General features: G+C 41.5%; 1 protein-coding gene across 2 annotated transcripts in view; it reads right to left on the bottom strand.

Moving 5' to 3' along the window:
* SLC16A10 (solute carrier family 16 member 10) overlaps nt 1-22,072 on the bottom strand; it is a 127,658-nt gene extending 105,586 nt beyond the window's left edge. For both annotated transcript variants that reach the window (XM_023650933.2, XM_070225438.1), the window contains exon 1: nt 21,369-22,072. In XM_023650933.2, coding sequence (XP_023506701.1) covers nt 21,369-21,651 — 283 coding nt within the window. In that variant the 5' untranslated portion in view covers nt 21,652-22,072. The remainder of the gene's footprint in view (nt 1-21,368) is intronic.
* Nucleotides 22,073-25,932: the final 3,860 nt, after the last annotated feature.

Here is a 25,932-nt window from a genome sequence, read left to right as displayed (position 1 = left end):
GGAAGTGGTGCACCCACAACATGACTAACAAAAATGTACAACTGAAATCTCACAAGGTTGTAATCTATCATAACATTAATAAAAAAAAAAAAAATTAAAACTGTAGTATAGTGGTGAGGTGTACAGCATTGTGAATGTACTTAATGCCACTGAATTATTTACTTAAACATGGTTAAAATGGGGGCCGGGCCAGTGGCATAACATTTGGGTTCACGTGCTCCACTTCAGCAGCCCTGGGTTCACCAGTTCGGGTCCCAGGCGCAGATCTACACACTGCTTGTCAAGCCATGCTGTGGCAGGCATCCCATATAGAAAGTGGAGGAAGATGGGCACGGACGTTAGATCAGGGCCAATCTTCCTCAGCAAAAAAGAGGAGGGTTGGCAGTGGATGTTAGCTTAGGGATAATCTTCCTAAAAAAAAACAGGTTAAAATGATAGCTTTTATGTTATAAATATTTTACTACAATATAAAAATATTGTAAAAAAATACATCCAGTTTACCAAAGACTTAAAACCCATGAGTACTTTCCAGTCTCAGAATGGGGTATAAAAGGTGGAGAGGAGAGGAAGCCACACAACACCCAGCTGAAAACAGAAAGAAAATGTGAAATTACTTTGCTCCATTCTCTTCTAACCTTACATCAAGTGTCCAGGTCACCTTTCCTGCTCACATATCAGCCTGCAGAGCACAGCTGGAAAAAAAATCCACAATCTTAGAAACTGGTTTCACTGCAAATTCACAGTTTCCAGTCTTGATGGAGTTCTCAAACTGTTATGAATCCTTTTCCTTATCACGAATCAGCTCCCAAACCTTTGCCGTGCTCTTCGGATCTGCTTCTCAACCCCACATGCCACACTTAAATAACTTCTCCCTAGAGAAAACAAAGGCCCCCTCAGCTTCCAGATCCTCACCAACCCTCCCTCCACTTGCTCCATTCTTACTTTCTTCTCTCCAGGCCCTTACTACATGGCACCTCTGGCAAACCCCCACCACCTGCTGTGCTCTGGATTGCCTTGTCTCTGAGCTGCTCATGACCCTTATTCCATCAATTAGCCAATTGGTAACTTCACCTTCTCCCTCTCTACAGGCTCCTTCTCCTCAGCTCCTCCCATCTTTAAAACAATTAATTATTACCCTCCCTTGACCCTATTTCTCTTCTAGCTACCACCCTATTTCTCCCCTTGATGTCACTTCCTCACTTCCTAGCCTGCACCCCCTGTCTACCTTGTAGTCACTGCTCCACACACTATAATCAGGCCCCACTCCCTGCACACCCAGGCCAATGAAGGTACCCTGGCTGAAGTCATCAGTGATTTCACTGACTCATTTCAATGGACCCTCTTCAGTCTTTTTTAAAAATAGTAAATCTTAGGGGCAAGCTTGGTGGCATAGAGGTTAAGTTCACACACTCCCCTTTGGCAGCCTGGGGTTCACAGGTTCAGATCCCGGGCACGGATCTATGCACTGCTCATCAAGCCATGCTGTGGTAGCGTCCCACATACAAAACCCAAGACGACTAGCAGAAGATGTTAGCTCAGGAACAATCTTCCTCAAGCAAAAAGAGGAAGACTGGAGACAGCTGTTAGCTCAGGGCCAATCTTCCTCACCAAAAAAAAAAAAAAAATTTTAGCCTTATTTGACTCTCTTGATGGACAGTACCACCATTCACCCAATAACCCATATGAAAACCTATCTTTCCAGAGTCCTCCCACTCTATTTCACTCCTCATTCAGTAACAATTTCTTTTAATTAAAAAAAATACATAGTATTACCCTCTTGTGAAATTAAAAATACAGATAAGCATATAAAATTAAATTAAAATACAAATAAGGTACACAGGAGAAATGAAAGTGTATGTCCACACAAAGACTTGCACACAAATGTTCACAGAAGCACTATTCATAACAGGTAAAAACTTGAAGCAAACCAAATGTTCATCAACATGTGAATGGATAAAAAATTAGGTATAGGAATGGAATACTACTCAGCAATAAAAAGAGAAGGACTGCTAATACACACAACAAGATGGGTCAATCTTGAAAGCATCAAGCTGAGTGAAAATCAGACACAAAAGAAAACACTGTATGATTCCACTTACAGAAAATTTCAGAAAAAGCAAAACTATAGTGATGGAAAGCAGATCAATGGCTGCCAGGAGCCGAGGTGTAGGGGAATACTGCACAGGAGATCAAGGGAACATCTTGGGGTGACGGAAACGCTCCACATCACGAGCGTAACGGTGGTTGATGACTGTATACATTTGTCAGAACTCATCAAATTGTAGGCTTAAAATTGGTGAATTTTATCATATGTAAACTATCCCTCACTAAAGTTGACCTTTAAAAATTAAAGTGAGTCTTCTAAAATGCGTCCTAGTTTAGATTTCTAAATCTGCATTTGTTTTCTAAAGTCCTAAGTTGTATTTTAGCTCTAAGGTAATTCAATCCCAAAAATAGCATAAGTAGTGTTTCTCACAATGACAGACATCTTTCTCTACTAATTGGCAGCAATACATAGCAGAATTATGTTTTATTTCCAGAAACCTTATCAAGGCAACAATTGATAATGTAAGTAGGTGAATTTTGTTATTATTAAAACGGTAGGATTTTGTTTTGTTTTGTTTTGTTTTTTAAAGATTTTATTTTTCCTTTTTTCTCCCAAAGCCTCCCAGTATATAGTTGTCTATTTTCTTTTAGTTGTGGGTCCTTCTAGTTGTGGCATGTGGGATGCCACCTCAGCATGGCTTGATGAGCGGTGCCATGTCCGCACCCAGGATCCAAAGCGGCAAAACTCTGCGCCACCAAAGCAGAGCGCACGAACTTCACCATTCCGCCACAGGGCCAGCCCCGAAAATGACAGGATTTTGATTGTGATAAATAAGTAGTATGTCTCTGATTCCACCTGCATTGCAACCTCATTTGCTCTCAAATATAAAGATTCTTTGAGAATCTCCTGAATGAAGACCTCAAACTCCAAAAGGTAGACACTGGTCTGCCTTTGAAACACTGTCCCCATGTGGAAAACACAAGGCAAGGACTTCCTCCTTTTTTTTTTTCCTTGGAATTTAAATGTACATTTTTCTTTATTCCCACTCGCACCCATACCATCTAATAAATACGGTATTTAAACAATGTTGACTCCTTCAAAATATTTATTTATTTAATGCATAAATAAATAGAATCGCTGTCACCCAAAGACTCACTTCCTAAACAATCTATATTCAAACCAATTCTATGGTGTTATTAACTTGCCTAATTCTAGTAACCAAAAACACATGAACAGGTTGCAAGCCTTTACCTGTTAAGGCTGCTCTGTTAATCCTCCGCTGGGATAAGGCTTTGAATGCCTACCTGAAAACCACAAGATAGTGTATTAATGTACTTTCTCTGTGGGTCCACATGCAGTTTCCAGAGTTATACAATGATCATGCTACACCACAGGGGAGAAAAGGTTGAAGGCAGCTGGTTTCCCCTCACTTATTGTTAGACTTAGAAAAGCTGATCAATTTTGACAGTTCTACTAACTCACTCACTCGCTTTCCAAAAAACTAAGGATATTTCCAGCTACATAGAGTAATTATCCAAAGATTAGTGACCAATGATTAATTTATCCTCTTAAGTGACCATAAATAATGGGGAATACATTGCCTTGATGTTTTTCCATAACCCATTCTCAGTTGCCATCAGACACCCAAAGTCATCATAATGAATTAGAGGTAGAAGACAGATTAATTGAACTAAGCATTAATTTGTACCCAATGTTTTTCCAAAAAGAGTAATAGTCTGCCTTTTGATTTAAACGGCTCAGCATGTGTTTCCTAGTCAGTTATAAAAACCAACTACCACATATACAAAACTAATTATTATAACTTACACACAACAAACACTAAGTTACAGGAAACAATGTGTTTTGAAGTCAATACCAAAACATACATGGCTCTTTTGCCATCCCTGACCTTGGCTCTCAGCAAGTCTCTGTGTCTGGTGTCTTTGTGTCTGTGATGGCATGGGATTTAAAAGGCTATATGGCTTCTGCTTCTCAAACTCTGAGGAAACAATGCTTCAGCTGGACTTTTTTCCTCCTCTCCCCATAATTGCTAGATATCAAATTTACTCGTGAGCGAGCCAGTACTTCCGTTCATCCCAACAAGCACAACAACACACAAGCATGGCCCAAATACTGCCCTCACCCCTGCCAACTGCTAATACAGACCTCCTAAATGAAGCCAAATGATATTAAAAGACGAAACAGTTACTGCAAGAGGAAGGGTGTCTGGACTTGCAAAAAAAGGCAGATATCCTCTTCCTGCACAACTATCGATTCCCTTTTCTCCACCTCTGCCTTTACTGGTTCTGCCTCCAGGGTCACTGCACTTCCAGCACCTGCAGCTGGGCTTCAATCACAAGACAGCAATTCAGGACGTGAGAGTTTACAGCGCAGCACATGAGTGAGCACACACGCCCGCATACAGACACCGTGCCAACCTGCTCAGTAACAACAGTGTCTGACATATCTGTAGTGCTTCATGCGTTTAAAAGCACTTGACATTCCATTATCTTACTTGAGTCCCACTGCTAAGCTGTGTGACAGGAAACTAAGGCAAAACACATCTGTGTGTAGCCAGTGCCCACTTATTTTCTCATCTAGGACCGAGTCTGTTCCTGGCCAGTGAGCACAAGGTGACACCTCCTCCTCCCCCTGTCAAACCTCAGATGTCTAGTGTGAGCGTGCAAAAAAGCAAGTCATGTTTTTTAACAAACTGTACAATATTCCACCCCAGTGCTAGTCAACAGAGAACTTAATTTCATTTATTCTAGTTTTCTAGTACCTTTCCTAGACAACATTTTAGAGTAAGCCTACATTCAAAAGTTAGCCGTTTTCATTACGAGTTGTGAACAAAGCAGCTGACTCAGTTACTAAACTCTGCAAAGACTGATCTACAGGATAATACCATCTACCTGTTGAACGAGTTTTCTACCACTGTCAATACTTTCAATTTAGAGGCTGGCCCTGTGACCAAGTGGCTGGGTTCACAGGCTCCACTTTGGCGGCCCAGAGTTTTTCGCCAGTTCGGATCCTGGGTGCAGACATGACACCACTCCTGAGGACATGCTGAGGCAGTGTCCCACATAGCACAACCAGAAGGATCTACAGCTAGAATATACAACTATGTACTGGAGGGCTTTGGGGAGAAGAAGGAAAAATAAAAAAATAAAATCTTAAAAGAAAATACTTTAAATTTGAAGTACATAAATTAATTGAAATTATTCTAAGCTATTTGCACAGTCTCTTTGTCTAGAACATCTTGAAAATAAGACTTTCAGGGCTGGCCCCATGGCTGAGAGGTTAAGTTCATGCACTCTGCTTTGGTGGCCCAGGGTTTTGCCAGTTCGGATCCTGGGCGCAGACCTGGCACTGCTCATCCGGCCATGCTGAGGCAGCATCCCACATAACACAACCAGAAGGACCTACAACTAGAATATAGAACTATGTACTGGGGGGCTTTGGGGAGAAGAAGAAAAAAAAAAAAGAAGATTGGCAACAGATGTTAGCTCAAGTGCCAATCTTTAAAAACAAAAAAGACTTACAGATTGGCTTAATTACATCGTGAAGGAAAGAGTAAATGCCAATAGTCTTAGAGGCTGTGTTAAATGGAAAAAATAACTAAGTCTTAGGACTAAATTTTAGAAATATTTAAGACAATGATAGTAAAAATACAATTCTGACCTTTGGAAAGTTGCAAATCTAAATTAGAGAAATCTAAATGCTGGAAAGATTTTTTTTTTCTTTGAGGAAGATTAGCCCTGAGCTAACATCTGCCACCAATCCTCCTCTTTTTGCTGAGGAAGACTGGCCCTGAGCTAACATGTGTGCCCACTTCCTCTACTTTATACATAGGACACCTGCCACAGCATGGCTTGACAAGTGGTGCTAGGTCTGCACCTGTGATCCGAACCGGCAAACCCCAGGCCACGGAAGCAGAACATGCAAACTTAACCGTTGTGCCACTGGGCCAGCCCATGGGAAGATTTTTAAGGAATGAAGTTTTGTTACTTTTAAAGATGATGATTTCAATGGAAACTAACTAAACTACCTAGAAGCAGCCCCAGGGTATGCCTGAGACAGAATTTCTGGCTTTCTGTTGTTACATCGTGCTCCTCTTAGAGATGTATGTTCTTTCTAAAGCTCTACCCCTGGCTTCAGCTTCACTCTGAGGCTTCAGGTTTGCATTTTCAGTTATGTGCCTGACATCATCCTCTCATCAGAGAGGATGCCTATTGGCATTTAACACTCTACATGTCTAACAGCTGTGTCAGACTTTCCCTGTCAACTCATCCTCCTCATGCCCCTGGTCCTGACAACAGCACCATCCAGGAGTGTCTAGGTAACTAGTAGGGCCCAGGACAAAATGAAAATGTGGGGATCCCAGCTCAAAAAGTATTAAAATGCATGGGGCCGGCCCAGTGGCGTAGCAGTTAATTTCGCACATTCCGTTTCTCAGTGGCCAGGGGTCCGCCGGTTTGGATCCCGGGTACGGATATGGCACCACTTGGCATGCCATGCTGTGGTAGGCGTCCCACATATGGGGGAGAGGAAGACGGGCACGGATGTTAGCTCAGGGTGAGGCTTCCTCGGCAAAAAGGAGGAGGACTGGTGGTAGTTAGCTCAGGGCTAATCTTCCTCAAAAAAAAAAAGAAAAAAGAAAGTATTAAAAAGCAGGCTCCAGATGCAGGCATCTCTGTTTACATATCACCGTCCACACCCACCATTTGCCAAAATTCCCCCAGTCTGTCCTTTGAAATGTCTCATCTGTCCCTTCCTTTACCTTTACCTTTCCTATTACCACTTCTGTACCTCAAATCTCACCCAGCTCTCAGCCAAGGACTTTGTAATTGACGTTCCTCCTATTTCACTCCCTCTGCAACCCAGTCACATCTTTCTGAGGCATACGTCAGAAACCTTTGCTATCTCCCCATTGCCTGTCTATTAAATAACGTCCAAACCTCTTAACTCGGGATTCAAAGTCTCCATTCCTCAGCTCCATCATTCTTTTCCAGCCTATCTTCTGTGACTTTCCACTTTATGTCCTTGGCTCTAGCCAAACCAAACTCTTTGTCACTCACTTAATAAGTCCAGTGTGTAGCTGGGTATAAAGAACCTGGAACCTGAAGCCAGACTTAAGTTCAAATCCAGCCCCACTACTTCCCAGCCTCGGTTGCCCATCTAAAACATGAGGATCACAACAGCAGTTACATCAGAGGATTACTGGATAGATAAAACAAGACAATATAAAATACACAGTAAAGCACAGTATGACATTCGTTGTTAGACTGCCTCCTAGCCTTTGCCAGGCCTTGTACCTTCACCTGGTATATCTTTTTCTGCTAAATCTGCTGAGGAAAGTGTACCAATCCTTTAAAGCCTAACCCAAAAGCTTCCTCCAAGAAGCCTTCCCACATCAGCTCAGTCAGAAGTCATTTTGCCTTCCTCTAAAATTCTCTGTCTTGTTACACTGCATTTGGCATGTGTAGCATGTTGCTGTAGAATTATTTATGCCATATCATTTTGTCTCCCCTCATAACCTCCCAAGAGTATGGAATAGGTCAAATTCATTTGTTTCTTGCATGGCCCCTAGCACATAGTTTGTGCTCAATAAGTTAAATGTTTTCTATATCTCTTTTAGAAATAAGTAAAAGCAAAAAGTAATTTTAAACACATATACACCCAAATTAATTAATTAAAGCTATTTTCAACAGAATTAGCTGGGTCCAGAGGAGGTTGAGGCAAGGCAACAACACAGAGAGAGAAGACACCAGGCTGCCTTGCAGACTTGAAGGGTGAGTTGTCACCTGGAAGAGTCAGGAAGTCCTCATGGCCAAGTGTCCTGATGGTTAATTTACATCCCCACTCTCAAGCCCCAAGAAAGGCCTTGATCAACATCTGGGCTAAGAGAGCAGAGGAAAGGGGACAAGGGTGTGCTCCACCTGCCAAGGTATGTCACCTGAGAATCTAAGGGCTAGGATAACCTCAGGCCTTCCTCATATTCCCACCTGTGATAAGAAAGTTTTACTCTAATATTCACTGGTATGTTTCCACTTGTATTCCCAGATATTATATAAAATTGCCAAGCCATTTGCTGCTTCTGAAGGGCTCAAAAACTGGGAAAACACACAGCCCTAAAAGCAATAAAATATGATTTAAAACTAATTTTTAAAAATACCATTGGCACTTATCAAATTAGCAAATAAAAATAAAACCTAACATTGGTAAGGCTTTCAGGAAGCCAGTGTATTATTGCTGGTGAACAGTAAACTAGTTCAAGTTCTCTAAAGAACAATCTGGCAATGTGTAACAAGTGTCATAAAGTTGTTCATACCCTTTGAACCAGTAATCTTACTTTTGGATGTACACCCCAAGGAACCAATCCAAAGGAGAAAAAAAATTTGTTCAGGGGCCGGCCTGGTGGTGCAGCAGTTAAGTGCGCACGTTCCGCTTTGGCGGTCCGGGGTTCACCAGTTCAGATCCCAGGTGCGGCATCACTTGGCAAGCCATGCTGTGGTAGGCGTCCCACATATAAAGTAGAGGAAGATGGGCACGGATGTGAGCTCAGGGCCAGTCTTCCTCAGCCAAAAGAGGAGGATTGGCAGATGTTAGTTCAGGGCTAATCTTCCTTAAAAAAAGAAAAAAATTTGTTCAAAGATGTATACAGATATGCTACTTACATTGCGTAAGACTGTCTGACATTCAAACACCCAGCAAAGGAAGCCTGGTTGAGTAACTAGGGTAGACCAGTATGGTAGAATACCACACTTACTGAAAACATTACATAGGTACATTATGTGATATGAAGAGCATTCAATGAGAAACAGAAAACAAAAGTAAATATTTATGTATAAATCTACAATTTCTTATTTGTAATTCTGAAATCCCAAACCCAAAGTTTTTTCTAAGATGGTATCAACACTCACTTGGAAGCAAAACATGATCTGAACTGATATGAGGCTATTTATGTCCTCCACGTGTCCCACTTACTCTGAATAGCTATATATTTTGCTGCATAAATATCAGTGTATTTGATTACAGGGTGCTGCCTCAGACTCCCCTGGGGGATGTTAAAAAATATAGGTGTATGGACCTGGTTACTTTTTTTAAATCAAAAAAAATCTGAATCTCAAAACATATATGGCCCCAAGAGTTTCAGATAAGGGATTATGGCCCTGTACTGATGACATCTATACACACATGACAACATGCATATGTATGCATAAGTTGAAAATTTAAAGTAAAAGAGTTAAAGCTTGATATTCCTTGGCTTCGTTGAAAAAAGTGCTTGAAAGGAGTGTGTTCTTTCAGGAAGGCTCCTTATAATGCTTCATCTGTAGGAATGTGTGAAAAACACAAATAACTCTAGATAAAACATATCCCTCTCCAAATAATTACAAATTCTAAACTAATAAAACTGAACTTACTACAATTTCTTTTTTCATTAGATACAGGTAGATTTCTGTAGACAGTTTCACAGCATTTCTGGAAAAGGGTCAGTCTTCAGTCCCACTGAGTATCATCCACAGATACAAGTTTATTGAAAGAAATAATACACTCTCATGTTTTAAAAAGAATCTTCTAGGTGGCCCTTAAACATACTGATAGAAAATTTATATCACTAAAAAGCATTACTTCAAATCTTTTAGTTTAAATAAACATTTAAAATATAATCATTTTTTATCCAGGCAAGGACCCTCTGAGATTTTTTTCTGGTGGCCAGCAACAAAATGTGGGGAAATGGTCTATTTGCCTTTGACCCACATACAAGCAGCCTGTGTACCAGAAACACGTAAGAACCACCAAAATAAGATGATTTTAGGTTAAACGCTATTTATCAACTCTGGATTTAATGTTTCCTATGTAGTTATGCATACAAACACAATCATGAGTCTATTATCTCTTCCGAGCCTTCTCTATCACTTTTACCCCCCGAAAAAGAAAAGTACCAGCCAGAGTCTGGCTGGGGCTCAGGGCGGTTAGCACTGCATGGTCTAGCTCTTAATGATTGTCCCTTTGATGTTAAATACCTCCGTTTTGATCCAAAAACAAAATGCAGCCAAATAACCTGATCTTATTTAAAATCAGGTCCCTTTATTAGTTCCAGCCTATTCCATAATTAACATTTTTCTCTGAGTACAAGGAGACAAAACATAATACCTACAACTGAAACTCCATAAATCTATCATTTATCCCTACAAAACAGTTTCTTAGGACAAGTTTACTATTACAGTTATGAAAGTTAACATTTCTAATGCTAATGGTGAGTTTTTTATAATATTAATATTTTTACCATTATAAAAGCAACACTTATTCAACGTAGAAAAATTAGAAGCTATACAGACAAACCATCAGAAAGTAAAAAAACCCAAAAACCTGGCATTCAGGGATAACTACGGAGTTGGGGGCATTGCTGCCAAGGTTTGGGTATAACATTATGACAGGACAACAATGACAACTTTCTGCCCCCCATTTGCACTAAAACATCAATGAACTTTGTGGAATGTTGTTGTTTAAACATCCATTGACAAATGCGAATCCTCTGAGATGCTGCCATTCAACACTGGAACATGAAGTCAAAACTAATAAAAAGGATAATTAAGCAAGATGAAAAGGTTTTCGCTATTAAAAACAGTTACCAGACTAACCCACCCGACTTGGCATTAACACCTATCTAACCAGAAAAGTCAATAAATATCTCCACTTAATGAGTAGGGGTTTTCTATTTTTATAAAACGTATCTCACAATTGGTTTTTGGAGCCAGTCTAAGTTCGTCACAAGAATAAATTTGACTTTCTGAACACAAACAGAATACTGTTGATACAATTTACTCTTTAGCAAAAAATGTGTAATAGCTAAACTGCAGACCAGTGCATCTTTACCTTCATCCACTAATTTCACTTAGATTTAATTATCTAGTGATGTAAAAGCCTTGAACTGAGTTTAAATGCTTCTCAAGCAGGGGGACTGCAGGAGGAATGCAGCACAGTTCCCCCTCACCAGGAGGAGCTATCAGAAGTTCCAGGGAGGCATAGTTTCAAAAACCATATTCAAGGGGCTGGGCCCGTGGCCGAGCGGTTGGTTCACGCGTTCCACTTCAGCGGCCCAGGGTTCACTGGTTCGGATCCTGGGCGCAGACCTACACACTGCTCATCAAGATACGCTGCGGCAGCGTCCCATGGAGAACTAGAATGACCTACAACTAGAATATACAACTAGGTACTGGGGCTTTGGGGAGAAAAACAAAAAAGCATATTCAATATCATAATTTTGAGTTTAAGAAACAAAAAAAGAATCCTAATTATTTCCATAATACAACTAAAAGTAAAGTGACAAAATCTTAGCTGGTGGATAAATACAGAAGCATGGCTTTATATTCTGAATATTAGGGATTCTCACTCAAAAGGTAAACTATCCTTGGAGGTATGTATCAAAATTTTCAAGGACTATGAAATTGTTATGTTTATCAAGAGGGAACAAAGGGGGTTAGAAACACTGCTTTGGTCCACAAACATTATTTCACATATATCCCCATAATTAAAAAGGAAAAAAACTTCCAACTTGGGAATAAAGCAAATCAGTTCCTCAGCTCTTTAGTTCTAGCTCTGTACACAAGGTGGGGAATTATCTTTGCTGTTAATGCTAACCTTAGCAAAGAAGGTAAGATCGTGCATACTCAGTACATGTACATTTGAAAGCACTGTTTTCTCCATCACTCCAGTGTCAGTGGGGCTGGCTCTTGTGTGGTGGGTCTGTCCAGCTCCCAGAGAATGCTGGAAGTGCTCCTTCTGAATCACTGCCAATAAAACACCCACAGTTCCTGCGTGGGTGGCACCAGGCTAGGCAGGTACACACAGCTGTGGTGAGCTGACTGTTCCAGTAGTGTCTGGGGTTTAGTTTGTTTTTGTTAAGGTTTGTTTGCTTCATTTGAATGAGATCAGATCTGTAGTTAGTTTGTAATAACTCTAAATGGAATTCTATTCCAAAAACAACTTCAAAGGATTTGTGATAACTTGTGTAGAGACACTATTAAGGTTCTAGAGAACATATAGGTAAATATGCAGAAAATAGTTACAAGGGGAAAAAAAGGCAGGGTTCTACATTTCAGGACAACTTTGACCTAAGTACAAATTTTTACCCAGCTAAAAAAAGATGCTCCTAAATTCAACATAATGGATGTGAACACTGATATCATGTGGCCCAACTCTAAACTGTGCAAGCTGCAACTTCCTTATCTATAAATGGAGGTAATGACACACTACAAGGCTACTCTAAAAGATAAAATTAAGTAATGTATATGAAAGCCCTTTCTTTATGGTAAACCATGCAAATTATCACTTAAGCAAATATGTATCATCTTTAAAATGCCTTTCACAGAATGCTAGATTAGACTAGGTTGAAATTAGTTCTCTGTCTTCCACTTCAAGCTTAATTCATAGCTCATTTGAATTCATGCTACCCCCAAAACATTCTGAGGGCATCAAAAATCTAACAACAGTTGCATAAAATCACTTTGTCCCACTATTGTGACAAAAGGAATAAAATGGCCAGCCACTTCATCAGAATCTTACAAGGACTAACGAGCACAGTGAAGAGAAGAGTGGTACAGATAAAGGCACGGACACAAAACGCAGCAGAACAAATTCCAGAAAGTGCAAAGGACCCTCAGCTTTCTGGAACATAAAGAGCAAGAAGAGAGCACAGTAAGAGTGAGGCTAGAAGGTCAGGTGAGGGTCAAGCTTGAAAGCCTTTGGCGTAAGGAGTTCGACATTTTCCTAGAAGTTATGGGTATCACTGACAGCTTTGCAACAGAAAAATGATGCAGTCCAATGTTTAGAAAAATCACTCAGGTGCATAACAAAGGCCAGGTAGACAAGAGAAAGGGTATGACAACAGTTGAGGCCAAGAGTAATGAAGGCACAAATTAAGACACAGCAGTAAAGGAAAAGAAGGGATTGGTTTATGAGGTATTAAGAAAGTAAACACAAAAGGACTTTGTCTAATGTAATAATATAGGTAAGGAAAGGGGAGAAATAAAGAATTAAGATGAATTCCAGGTTTCTAACTTAAGCACCAGAGATGTCATGCACTGAGAGAATTCAGAAGATATGTTATGTCTATTTGCAGGTGGGCTGTTGTTTTTCGGTGATAAGTGAAGATTATATGGGGCGGCTAAAAACTGAGTTCATTTTAGTTGAGTACGATGCATCCAAATGGAACTGACCAGAAACAGTAAGTATGGGTCTTGAACACAGAGAAAAGATTTCAAACTAAGAACCCCAAGATAGGGGCTTGAGCCACAGGGTGTATGAGACACCCAAGGAAGGCAGGAAAAGTGCAGCAAGGACATGGCCTGGGACTAAGCCTCAAGGAACCGCACCATGGATTCAATAAGGACCGCATAAAAAGATCCAGCAAGTCACACCAAGAGCACAGAGGACAATTTATTCTGAAAGACACCTCAAAAGCTCTCCTGACATAATTCTGTTATGCTTTTATTTTTGGTTGATTTGGTCCTTTTGGCAGTTAATTTTATTGATAAAAATCCCATGATAAAACACCACAGGAATACTAATATTGTTATATTTAATTAAAATTCACAATACACTATTCACACTATTCAGTCTTGCTCTGAATTCACAAACATTCTGGAAATGGAATATGAAATGCTCATACCACACTCATTTCTTTATTATTCCAAAATCCTGGAACCGTTTTTACGTCCTAACGACTTATTTTAGCAGGCAGTTTAGATGAATTTACACGGAATATAAGGTTGGATCTTTTAAGATGGAGGAGAACGAAGGAAATTCAAGCATAACAGCTGCCATAAGTGAGTTCTCTTAGCTTTTCAACCTCTCTTCCGGTGCAAACAAGGTCAGGTATTTATCTTACAGTGAAAGATGGACAGGACCATGAACCTGATCATTCATTCACTGTAACCAGCTCCACAAAGAACCATTACCAAAAACTTTCCTAAGATTTAGAGATGGTTATACAGACAGCTTTCCACACACACACAAAAAGCCCTTAGCATAAAGGCCAGACATAGCAGATCAGTTGTGAACTACAACCAAAACCTCCTGTGTTAAGTTTAGGTGTAACATACAACTACAGTATGTAGATAGCAGCATAACTGTAAACGTGGAGACTTTTTCTAAAAAAAAACTTTCAGGAAGCACTAACTGACTTGAAGTTTCAGAGGTGCTGGTAAGACTATATGGAGAGGTGCTGCAAGATGCATTCATCGCTACATGCTATTAAAAATCCTACTTTATGATTACATCTAAAGAGCAATCTACCTCCACACAGGGAAGGCAGAGTTGCGTTAAAGATTGCAGCCAAAGAGCATCCCTTTGGGGACCTTTCTGATAGTCCATTTTTCTTTAAAACTAGTGAATTTTTTTTTTTATTGAGTTAATAATAGGTTACACTCTTGTGAAATTTCAGTTGTACATTAATGTTTGTCATTCGTGTTGTAGGTGCACCACTTCACACTTTGTGCTCACCCCCCACCCCACCTTTCCCCTGGTATCCACTAAACTGTTGTCTTAGTCCACATTTTTAAATTTTTCATATGAGTGGAGTCATACACAGATTATCCTTCTCTAGCTGGCTTATTTCACTTAACATAATTCCCTCAAGGTCCATCCATGTTATTGCAAATGGAATGATTTTGTTCTGTTTTGCAGCTGAGTAGTATTCCATTGTATATATGTACCACATTTTCTTTATCCATTCGTCTGTTGATGGGCACTTAGGTTGCTTCCATGTCTTGGCTATTGTAAATAATGCTGCAATGAACATTGGGGTGCATGGGACTTTTGGGATTGCTGACTTCAAGCTCTTTGGATAGATACCCAGTAGTGGAATGGCTGGATCGTATGGTAGTTCTATTTTTAATTTTTTGAGGAATCTCCATACTGTTTTCCATAGTGGCTGCACTAGTTTGCATTCCCACCAGCAGTATATGAGGGTTCCTTTTTCTCCACAACCTCTCCAACATTTGTTACTATTTGTTTTAGTTATTTTTGTCATTCCAACGGGTATAAGGTGATATCTTAGTGTAGTTTTGATTTGCATTTCCCTGATGATCAGCGATGATGAGCATCTTTTCATGTGCCTATTGGCCATCCGTATATCTTCTTTGGAGAAATATCTGTTCATGTCTCCTGCCCATTTTTTGATTGGGTTGTTTGATTTTCTGTTGTTGAGTTGTGAGAGTTCTTTATATATTATGGATATTAAGCCTTTGTCAGATATATGACTTGCAAATATTTTTTCCCAGTTAGTGGGTTGTTTTTTTGTTTCAATCCTGTTTTCATTTGCCTTGAAGAAGCTCTTTAGTCTGATGAAGTCCATTTGTTTATTTTTTCTATTGTTTCCCTTGTCTGAGAAGACATGGTGTCCGAAAAGATCCTTTTAATACTGATGTCACAGAGTGTACTGCCTACGTTTTCTTCTCGAAGCCTTATGGTTTCAGGTCTCAGCTTTAGGTCTTTGATCCATTTTGAGTTTATTTTGGTGAATGGTGAAAAAGAATGGTCAATTTTCATTCTTTTACATATGGCTTTCCAGTTTTCCCAGCACCATTTGTTGAAAAGACTTTCTTTTCTCCTTTGTATGCCCTCAGCTCCTTTGTCGAAGATAAGCTCTCCAAAGATGTGTGGTTTGATTTCTGGGCTTTCAATTCTGTTCCATTGATGTGTGTACCTGTTTTTGTACCAGTACCATGCTGTTTTGATTACTGCAGCTTTGTAGTATGTTTTGAAGTCAGGGATTGTGATGCCTCCCATTTTGTTCTTTTTTCTCAGGATTGCTTTAGCAATTCGGGGTCTTTTGTTGCCCCATATGCATTTTAGGATTCTTTGTTCCATTTCTGTAAAGAATGTCATTGGGATTCTGATTGGGATAGCATTGAATCTGTAGATTGCTTTAAGTAGAACGGACATTTTAACTACGTTTATTCTTCCAATCCATGTACATGAAATGTCTTTCCATCTCCTTATGTCGTCATCCAATTCTCTCAGAAAGGCCTTGTAATTTTCATTATATAGGTCCTTCACTTCCTCAGTTAAATTTACCCGGAGGTATTTTATTCTTTTTGTTGTGATTGTGAATGGTATTGCATTCTTGATAAAACTAGTGAATTTTTAATACCTTGATTTGTCCTTTAAATATCCAAGAGATGAGGACAACGTGCAGTGTTTCCCAAACTTATTTAACCATAGACCTCTACTTTAAAGAAAGGCTATTAAGGAGCACATTTTGGTAATTACTGAGAGAAGCAGAAGTCTTCCCGATAAAGCCTCTGGACCACGAAGACGTAATTTCTTCAAAAGGATACCACAAACTACCCTAAAAACTGATTCTGAAAACATAGTTGTTTTAAACAGATATTTTTAAAGAGCCAATATACCACTGAAATATATTTCTTTCTCCAGGAAGAAAGCAGGTGAGTAAACTAGATTAATATCCTAGTAAGATTCCAGAGAGCGTCCACAGCACTGCATCAAGAAGATAAAAGAACCCTAGGCTCTTTATCAGGTCCATGGAGGAGGTAAAAATGGCGTTTCCAATATCTTGCAAAGTTAAAGCAAAGTTGCAATTTCTAAGAGAAAACAACGTTGTTTATTGTACTATGTGTTTTAGTTTTCCCAAAAGTGTCTGATTCTCCTCCACCCAGGCAAGAAGCTGCACATATGAACAGGTAAAAACTTTACCGAAAAGAGACAACTCAAGCTCAGCCTGCTCCCTCTGACCGACAGGACTGCCGCAGCAGTAGGAGCGAGGCATATCTGAGTACCATGTCACTGGCAGCCAGGATAACATAGCGGGGCTGTGATGCACTCAACATTTTTCATTGCTTCTACTGCCTAACTTGGAGTTCAGCTTGCTTGCCCTTTCCAAAGTCTTAATTTCACAAAGTGAGATTTATTACCATGGAGAAAGAAGCCATCAAACATCTTTCCCAGCCCCCACCATTGCCTGGAATTTCCTTAGAATTTCAGCCGTATGGAATAAGATTGAGTCCCAGTATGTTGAAAATGTCAGAGAGAAGTATTCTGTCTTTTTTACTTATTTGCATCCCACAGCAGATCGAAGGCTCTTTGGGAACAGCAGACTTTGTCCCTTCAGTTACCATCCATCTTCAGCGCCCAGCATAGAGGCTGTCACATATTTGGTAAGCATTGTAGAATGAATGAGGAGTAACATTAAGACACGTGAACTCACTTATATCTTAGTATGAATGAATTTCTTCAGGCCCTTTCCTGAGAAGTTTTGGGTGGATCATCAGTTACTAAGAAGAGTTAAGTGAGCCCTGCAGAGGCGAGGTGAGCCTGGGAAAGGTTCCTCTCCACTTCTGCCTGGAAACACTGCCCTGCTTTGGATCAGTCATCGTGGTTCCTCAAAGGAAACCCCAGACTTCTGCCCGAATGCCATAGGCAGTTATGTTGTTTCTCCAGGGAAGTCGCTCTATGCTTCAAAAATCTATTTTAGTGAGACATCAACAATTGCCAATTGTGTTTTGGTTTGTATTGTTTTGTTTTTGGGGAAGAAGATTTGCCCTGAGCAAACATATTTTGCCAATCCTCCTCTTTTTTTTGTTTGAGGAAGATTAGCTCTCAGCTAACATCTGTGCCAACCTTCCTCTACTTTGTATGTGGGATGACTCCATAGTGTGGCCGATGAGTGGAGTAGGTCCACATCTGGGATCAGAACCCACAAACCCCGGGCCCCCAAAGCAGAGCACATGGAACTTTAACCACTCGGCCACATGGCTGGCCCGGCAATTGTTTATTGACAGCAAAGTAAGATGAAGAAACAGGGTCCCTAATCTTTCAGAGTCCTTTTCTAACCCCAGAAATTCAGGTATAGCACTCAATCAATTGCTAATATTGAATTAATCAACAACATAAAGAACACAGGATTAGCAGACAGGCTTATCTGGCCAATGCAATATGATCAATCGTTAAAAATCCAGCTTCTGGAGTCAGACAAACCTGAGGTTGAATCCTGGCTCCACTGCTTACTTAAATTCTGTAAGCCTGAGTTTCCACATCTGAAAAGAAAGATATTACATAAAGCCTATCTCACAGGGTTGCAGGAAGGCTTAAATAGGACTGCCTGTAAAGTGCTTAGCACTGGGCCCGGCACATAGGAAGTTCTCAAGAAATATGAACCAGGGGCCAGCCCCGTGGCCGAGTGGTTAAGTTCGAGTGCTCCGCTTTGGCGGCCCAGGGTTTCACTGGTTTGGATCCTGGGCGTGGACATGGCGCCACTCACCAGGCCATGCTGAGGCGGCATCCCACATGCCACAACTAGAGGGACCCACAAGTAAAATATACAACTATGTACTGAGGGAACTTGGGGAGAAGCAGCAGGAAAAAAAAAAAAGAGAAGATTGGTAACACTTGTTAGCTCAGGCACCAATCTTTAAAATAAATAAATAAACAAAAGAAACGTGAACCATCATTTGGAAACTTAGGTTCCCATTCCATTACCACCTCCCTGTGTATCCTTGAGCTACTCACTATGAAGAAGCTAATGAAAACATGCAGACAGAATTAACTGCCCTCTAATGCCAGGATTATCAATCAAGAATAAGGTAATAGAAAATGGACCAAAACTTTGACAAAGAAAAGCCTTAAACAATTCCAGATATTTTTTGCGTTGTACTTGAAGCTTGCACATGTTTGATCACAGATGACTCAGCATTAGAATATCAAAGTGAAAAAGCCTGAACAAACTTCAAAGCAGGTATTTTCAAATACTTCAGTGCCTGTTATAGATGATGGACTTTATGAAACACCCGTGTGGGCAGCAGTGGGGAGCACAGATATCTCAACATTAACTGGCTTAAAGACTATCTTGTCACCCTTTTTGCACAAATGAGGTTAAATCTGTTTTCTTCCTCAGACCTAAAATGTGTCTGCTGCACATGTCTTACATAGCATCCAAGTAAAGGCCATTGTTCGCTCTAGCTGCTGGATTGTACGAGCCCGTCACAAGTGCATAGGGCTCCTTTGTAGGACTTAGATAAAGGGCACCCAGAGCACAGGCTGGTTTTCAGTCTCCACTTACCCCGAGTTGGGCACCTTTGAGCAAGGGCACACCCATACATGGCAGTCATGCAGATAAGCACAAAGATCTTCAGTATTCAATTGGCCTACCTGTATAACTGCTGATACGATTTATATGATACACATCCATGCCTATACAAACATAACTGAAAGCTGTCAAGGATTTAGCAGTAAAGTAAATGGAGAAAGATTTTCATCAAAACTGAAAATATGCAGTTTCAAAAAGTTCAAGAGAACAGGTTCCCATCCCTTCCCTCCCCTTCAGCTACCCAGTACTGGGACACTATAGCCAAGAGGAACTTTGGAGATGGAAGGTAGGTAGAGGCTTCAACACTGCAAACTCTGCTCCCTGGCAAAACGATGGTCTTTCTCCAGCAGTTGCTCACTCTCTCTCTCAAAAAAAAGGAAGGAAGGAAGGAGGAAAAAAAAACCCATAGACACCAATGGATTTACTCATCTGAGTTTGCAAAAACAATGGTAAACAAAAGACTGTTGTCTTGTTGCTTTGACTGCATTAAGAATCTGTAATCCCAGGCAAGAATACTGCTAGATGCCGAAGAATATGCTAAATGCTGCAGGACCTAGTCATAAAATGTTAACTCTGTCAATCTGGCCTCCTTGAGCTTTTCCCTCCCAGATACCTGACACTCATATAGAAAACGCACAAAATTATTTTTGTTTACTATTGTATATGCATATCTATCCTGCTAAACTTTCCAATGGCTGCCTTCCTTAAAAAGTAAGCATATGATATTACATTTTTAACGCTTTCATACGTAGCCCTGTGACCTGCATAACACAGCAGCTTCAAGAGCTATTTATGGAACAGAAATTCCAGGTTAAATATGGTACCTTATTCAATACATGCGCAAAGAGACAATGTACCAGAATATTCATTGCAGCATTCTTTATAGCAAGTGTGGAAGTAACCTAAATGTCTATTAAAGGGAGAATGCATAAATAAAGTATATACAATATGGTCATACAACAGAAAACCACGAGTTAAAATGTAAAGAATTTAAGCTACCAGCTCAAATTCAGGTATTATGTGAATAAATCACAGACATAACACAGAGTAGAAGAGCCAATTGCAGAATGATACATATAGTATAATACTATTTACACAAGGTTTTAAAACTCTGAATATTACCTCTGCCTTAGAATTTGTTATAACAGTCTTGCATATTCCTTGTACACATGCTAAAGACCTAAGGAACATTCACTCTAAAAATAATAGAAAATTAAGGTTAAAAAAAAGACTATTAATCATATAAAGTTCCCCAAATGGCAGGAAGGGAGCCTGATTTATCATGGAAATCACTTAGCCCTTTAAGTTATGTGTGTTCTGTCTCCATTCTGCTACTCACCAAAACACATTATTTCACCAAGCTTCAGTGGTCGCACCTGAATGGGGTCGACCATGCCTGCCTCGCAGGATGAAGTGAACTAATGTACGTAAACGAGTTACACAGAAGGTCTTGGACTTGTTTTTTGCCTCATTAGTCAACAGATCGTGTAATAACGCTCTACCGGGGAAAAAATGTTGAGTCTGCACCTTTTTCACTGGCATATGGTTAAATATGACAAAGAACCCAGCAGGAAAGGGCAACCCCTCACTTTCCTTTTCCCAGCCCCTAACCCGGCTGCCTCCTACGCTTTCCAAGTTTAGCACAAAGTGCACCTCGCGCCCCCCGCCCCCCCAAAAAAACACGAAACCGTGGCTCTTGCAGGGCTCCCTTCGGAACTCCCGTGACCTTGGCATATTAAATCTCTTGCACCTCGCCAACCCGGCGGCCCCCCAACACATACACCCCTCTGCAGCCCCAGAGGCAGACGAACAAAAACCCAACCGTCACGGTCACGAAACAGACCGTAAAAATGACAGTGCGGTGTCGCTGGGTTTGGAAGGTTCCGTCCGTTTTCAAAAATTAAGAGGAAAGTCTGCTGTAGACTCTCAGCGCCTCCTCTGCAGAGAGAAAAGCAGGAAGATCAAGGCAAATAAGTTCTGCGACTTGTTTCCAAACACACAGTCCCTGCATCTGGAGTCCACAGAGAGACAGGCACCCCGAGGCCCCGGGAGCGGCAGGCTGCGGGTGCCCCGGCGCAGACCCACCTCTCCCGCGCCCCCGCCCCGGGCACCCACCGCGCGCCCGGACGGCGCGCACACTCCGCACGCGGGATGCGCTCGGGGCCCCGCGCCCGCCTCCCGGGGCCGCCCGCGGCCGGCGCCGCCGCTCACCTGTCTTAAAGACCATCAGGTCATCGTCCGTGGAGCCCAGGGTCTTCAGCATGGACACGAAGAGCACCCCGCAGGAGTTCTGGATGCCGAACACCGACCCGTTACACCACATGGCCGCCAGCATCACCAACCAGCCGCGGCCGCCTTCAGGAGGCTGAGGGGGCTCGGCGCCCGCCGGCCCCGCCAGATCTAACTCCACCTTCTCGGCGGCCGCCTCGAGGCCGGGCGGCTGCGTCTCGCTCGGCCCCCGCTCGGCGGCGGGCTCCTCCTGAGAGGGCACCATAGCCCGAGGCGGCCACCTCGGGAGCCGGGGGAGCAGCGCGAGGGACGCGGGCTCCCGGCGGGCGCGCGGAGGAGCTGCGAGCGCCGGGCCGGCGGGCTAGCGCGGCGGAGGCGAGGGCGGTGGAGCCCCCGGCGGGCGGGCGGGCGGCGCGAGGCGCAGGCGGCGGCGAGCGCCTCAGGAACAATCCCCGGGCCTCCAGGCGCTCAGCCCGACCGAGCGGGCGGCGGCGGCGGGCTCTTAAAGACGCCCCCCGCCCCCCGCTGGGGGTGTGGCCGCAGACGCTGAGGTGACCGGGTTTGCGAGAGTGGAGGCGGGGCCGCCTCCCCCACACACCCCCGCGGCGCCGCGACCCAGTGCGGGCGAGTGACTGCGCGCGCGCCCGCCACGGGGCCTCCTCCTGGCCGGCTGGGCCCGCGGAGGTGGGTACCCCGCCTCCACGTGTTATCGGCGAGGGCGCGTCTCCTCCAGGTGCAGGCCACGTGGGTCATCGGGACAGCAGGACGGGAACTTCTCTAGCCTCAGCCCACTGACACAGCGTGCCGGCCAAACTGACGTTGTCTCTTTGTTTTGTTCCTGTTTTGTTTTTTGACATTCACCTCTTATTACTAATGATAATATGTAAGATACGTTATGCCACCTGCTTACTTACAAAGCGAGTCGGAAGGATCAGAGGCCTTATTTAATTACCTTATTTCTTCTGCATTATTATACAATTTCCTATGAATCTTTGGCACATTGAAGATGCTCATTTGGGAAGACACAGACTGTTGTCTTCAAATAACGTGTTTGACGACAGCTAGAAAGCATTCCTTTTAAACTACAGCATAGTTTGCGCTTTAAACGAAAGCTAACACCTGTATTCAACTCCTCCGGTTCCCTAAAGCTTGGAGCAACCATGTAAAAGAAAGAAAGAGTAGCTAGCTGTGCAATATTGAGCACATTTCTTAACTTCGCAGTTACTCAGATCTTTCGCTTTAGAGTCAAAATTATGCTAGTTATTTTATGTGCCCACCCCTGTGATGGAATAAACAGATGAGCGTGACTGATCACGTTTCTGCCCCTACCAGTTCATAAACGAGTAGAAAGAAGTCCTGGGATAGAGTAGTAGGCTCAGATGATAAGTAGAAGTGGGATTGTAGCATTAAATTCTCATCAAAACACTAGAGAAGTGCTCCTACAGCGAGGAGACTTTGAACTGAGCCCTGAATCATGCAGGGAACTTCAATGGGCAAAGACGGGGAGAGCATTTTAGGTAGAGAAAATAGCGTGGGAAAGCAGGGCGTGCTTGAGGAACAGGGAACAAAGCTCAGATATATACAGTATGTCTTAGGGATTATGGGATTAAAAGAGTAAACTCAGGATAGTCACCCACATGCACAAAAATGAATGTACAAGGATGTTATGCCAGGGGCCAGTCCGGTGGTGCAGCGGTTAAGTTCGCACGTTCCACTTCGGTGGCCCAGGGTTCACCAGTTAGAATCCCGGGTGCGGACATAGCACCGCTTGGCACGCCATGCTGTGGTAGGCGTCCCATGTATAAAGTAGAGGAAGATGGGCACGATGTTAGCTCAGGGCCAGGCTTCCTCAGCAAAAAAGAGGAGGACTGGCAGTAGTTAGCTCAGAGCTAAGCTTTCTCAAAAAAAGAAAAAAAAAAAAAAGGATGTTATGCCAGCATTGTTGGAAATAAGGAAAAAGTGGAAGCAAAAACGTGCATCAGTAGAGGATTGATTCAATTCATACTGTATAACCTCTAAAAGGTATGATGTCCGCCTCTATTGACTTTGAAAGTTGTCTACAACATTTTATTGGGCAAAGAAAGCACATGACAAAAAAAAGGGATGGATTATAACCCAAAATATAAAATAAATATCTGTGAGTTGATACTGATATAAGTAAGTGATTAAGTACATAAATGGGATCGGGGAGAATAGACAAATCTCTCCTGCAGACAAATTCCCAGTGATTTGTGTAGATACTCCAGCCTCAAGGAGGTGAAGGACAACACCTCACTCTTTAAGTGTGGACTGTGCATAGTGGCTTCCTTCCAAAGGGTACAGTATGAAAAAGGGAAAGCAGAGTGGCCCCTAGACTGAAGAAACTGGCAAATACCACTTCAGCCAGATGGTCAGGTGTGTATCCCTCATATGATGAGAAGAAAATGGCACTTTACCTCTGTGGTTTTCCTCCCCAAAACCCATAATCCCAGTCTCATCATGAAAAAAATCAGACATATCCCAATTGAGGGACATTCTACAATGCCTCACCAGTATTTCTCAATACTGTCAAGGTCATCAACACGGAAAATCTGAGAAACTGTCACCACTGAGAAGAACTGAAAGAGACATAATTAAATGTAATGTGATATCCTGGCCTGGATCCTGGAACAGTAAAAGGATGTTAGGTAAAAACTAAGGAAATCTGAATAAAATATGGACTTTAGGTAATTATTAATATTAGCTCATTCATTGTAACAAATGCGGCATACTAATTAAGATGTTAATAATAGGAGAAACTGGATGAAGGGCTATGGGACCTCTGTCCTAGCTTTGCAATTTTTTAATAAATCTAAAACTGCTCTAAAAATAAGCTTTATTTTTAAAAGAATATATGTATCACGATGCCATTCTTGTAAAAATGTATATATGTGTGCACAAAATGTATTAATAGAATACATTTATTTTTAAAGTTTCATTTTATATGTAACTGTTATGTATAATATTTGTACAACGAGCCTATGAAATGGTATCTTTGAATATATAGCTCATTCTCAAAATTCTTTTCTATTTATGTGTCAACATGATTTCTAAGTGTTATGTACTGTACACTGTTTTCAGATTAACGTTTGACACTTTTCAGAGGAGACTGGTTTAGGAGCAGCTTGGATTTAAAGGATTAAGGAATCAATACCCACAAAGCATTTAGCACAGTGCCTGGCACACAGCACACTCTTAGGAAATGTTAGCAGTTATTCTTACTATTGATGACGTCGATGTTGTTTTCTAATGACTCCCTGTCACTACTGTTTTATTGGAATCAAAATATATAATTCAAACATTTTTATAAATACAACCTTTAATCACAAATATATCAGGTTGGGGAATTAAAATATAAAAACTTTTAAATTTAGGAACTTAGACATCCTTGACCTCAACGATTATATTTATTCATCAAACAGAAATTTTTTATTTTCCACCAGTTCCTCTTTCCCCAACTCAGAAAAGGCACCACTTACAAAATCGGATACAAAATCTCTCTGTCATCGCTAACTTGATCTTTATGGTAAGGTTGGCTCAGTCACTCCAGGGTGAAGTATTCTTCCAGATTATGGTCTGAGTGAAGGATGTATGCTCAAGTTTACTAATAAAAACTGAAGTTTCTGTCCAGTTCCACTCGGGTTACTCGAGGGATTGGCTTTGCTTCCACCTCCACTGCTTTCCTTTGCTTTTCTCAAATTTCTAAGTCCATGAAAGAAAAGATGTTACGACGTGAAATGAAATAATAAAACGACAGCACTTTGAAAACTATAAAGTTCCTTAAACATTAAAATTAAAGTGTTACTTTAGGTTTCTCTGCTCCGTGAAAACAATTTTCTGGACCCCAAATTGGATTCTGGGCTGAATATCTTCTTATTAAATCAGGCAAGTTTGTGTTTGCTTTTTCTTTCTTTTTTTTTTTTTGAGGAACATTAGCCCTGAGCTGACATCTGCCGCCAAACCTCCTTGTTTTGCTGAGGAAGACTGGCCCTGAGCTGACATCCATGCCCATCTTCCTCTACTTTATATGTGGGACACCTACCACAGCATGGCTTGCCAAGCAGTGGCATGTCCACACCTAGGATCCGAACCAGTGAACCCTGGGCTGCCGGAGCAGAACGTGTGAAGTTAACTGCTGCGCCACCAGGCTGGCTCCTGTGTTTGCATTTTTGTTTTGCTAATATTAAAGGGAAAAAATTAAATCAGATTTTTTGTTAGAATGTTTTTTAAAAGAAAGTGTTTACTTCTAAATGCCAATAAGCTATTGAATGAAACAAAGTTTTGGGTGCCAAGAGAAACTACATTCTATTTCTATGTCTACACCTGCCACTAACTTATACTGTGTTACTGGATTGACCTCTTGCTTCACCTTCTCATCTGAAAATATAAAACTATTTATATATAACTACCTCATAGTGATGGTATGGTCTTTAATGAGTTTCTATTTAAGTGCTTTGAGATTATGAGATGAAAGGATTTATAAAATATAAAAAGATAAAACAACAACAAAACACGTAGATATAGAGAT

This window comes from Equus caballus, chromosome 10, assembly GCF_041296265.1.
Source record: "Equus caballus isolate H_3958 breed thoroughbred chromosome 10, TB-T2T, whole genome shotgun sequence".
Taxonomy (NCBI): Eukaryota; Metazoa; Chordata; class Mammalia; order Perissodactyla; family Equidae; genus Equus; species Equus caballus.
Note: the sequence above shows the minus strand (reverse complement) of the source record. Positions and strands in the feature narration are given on the sequence as shown.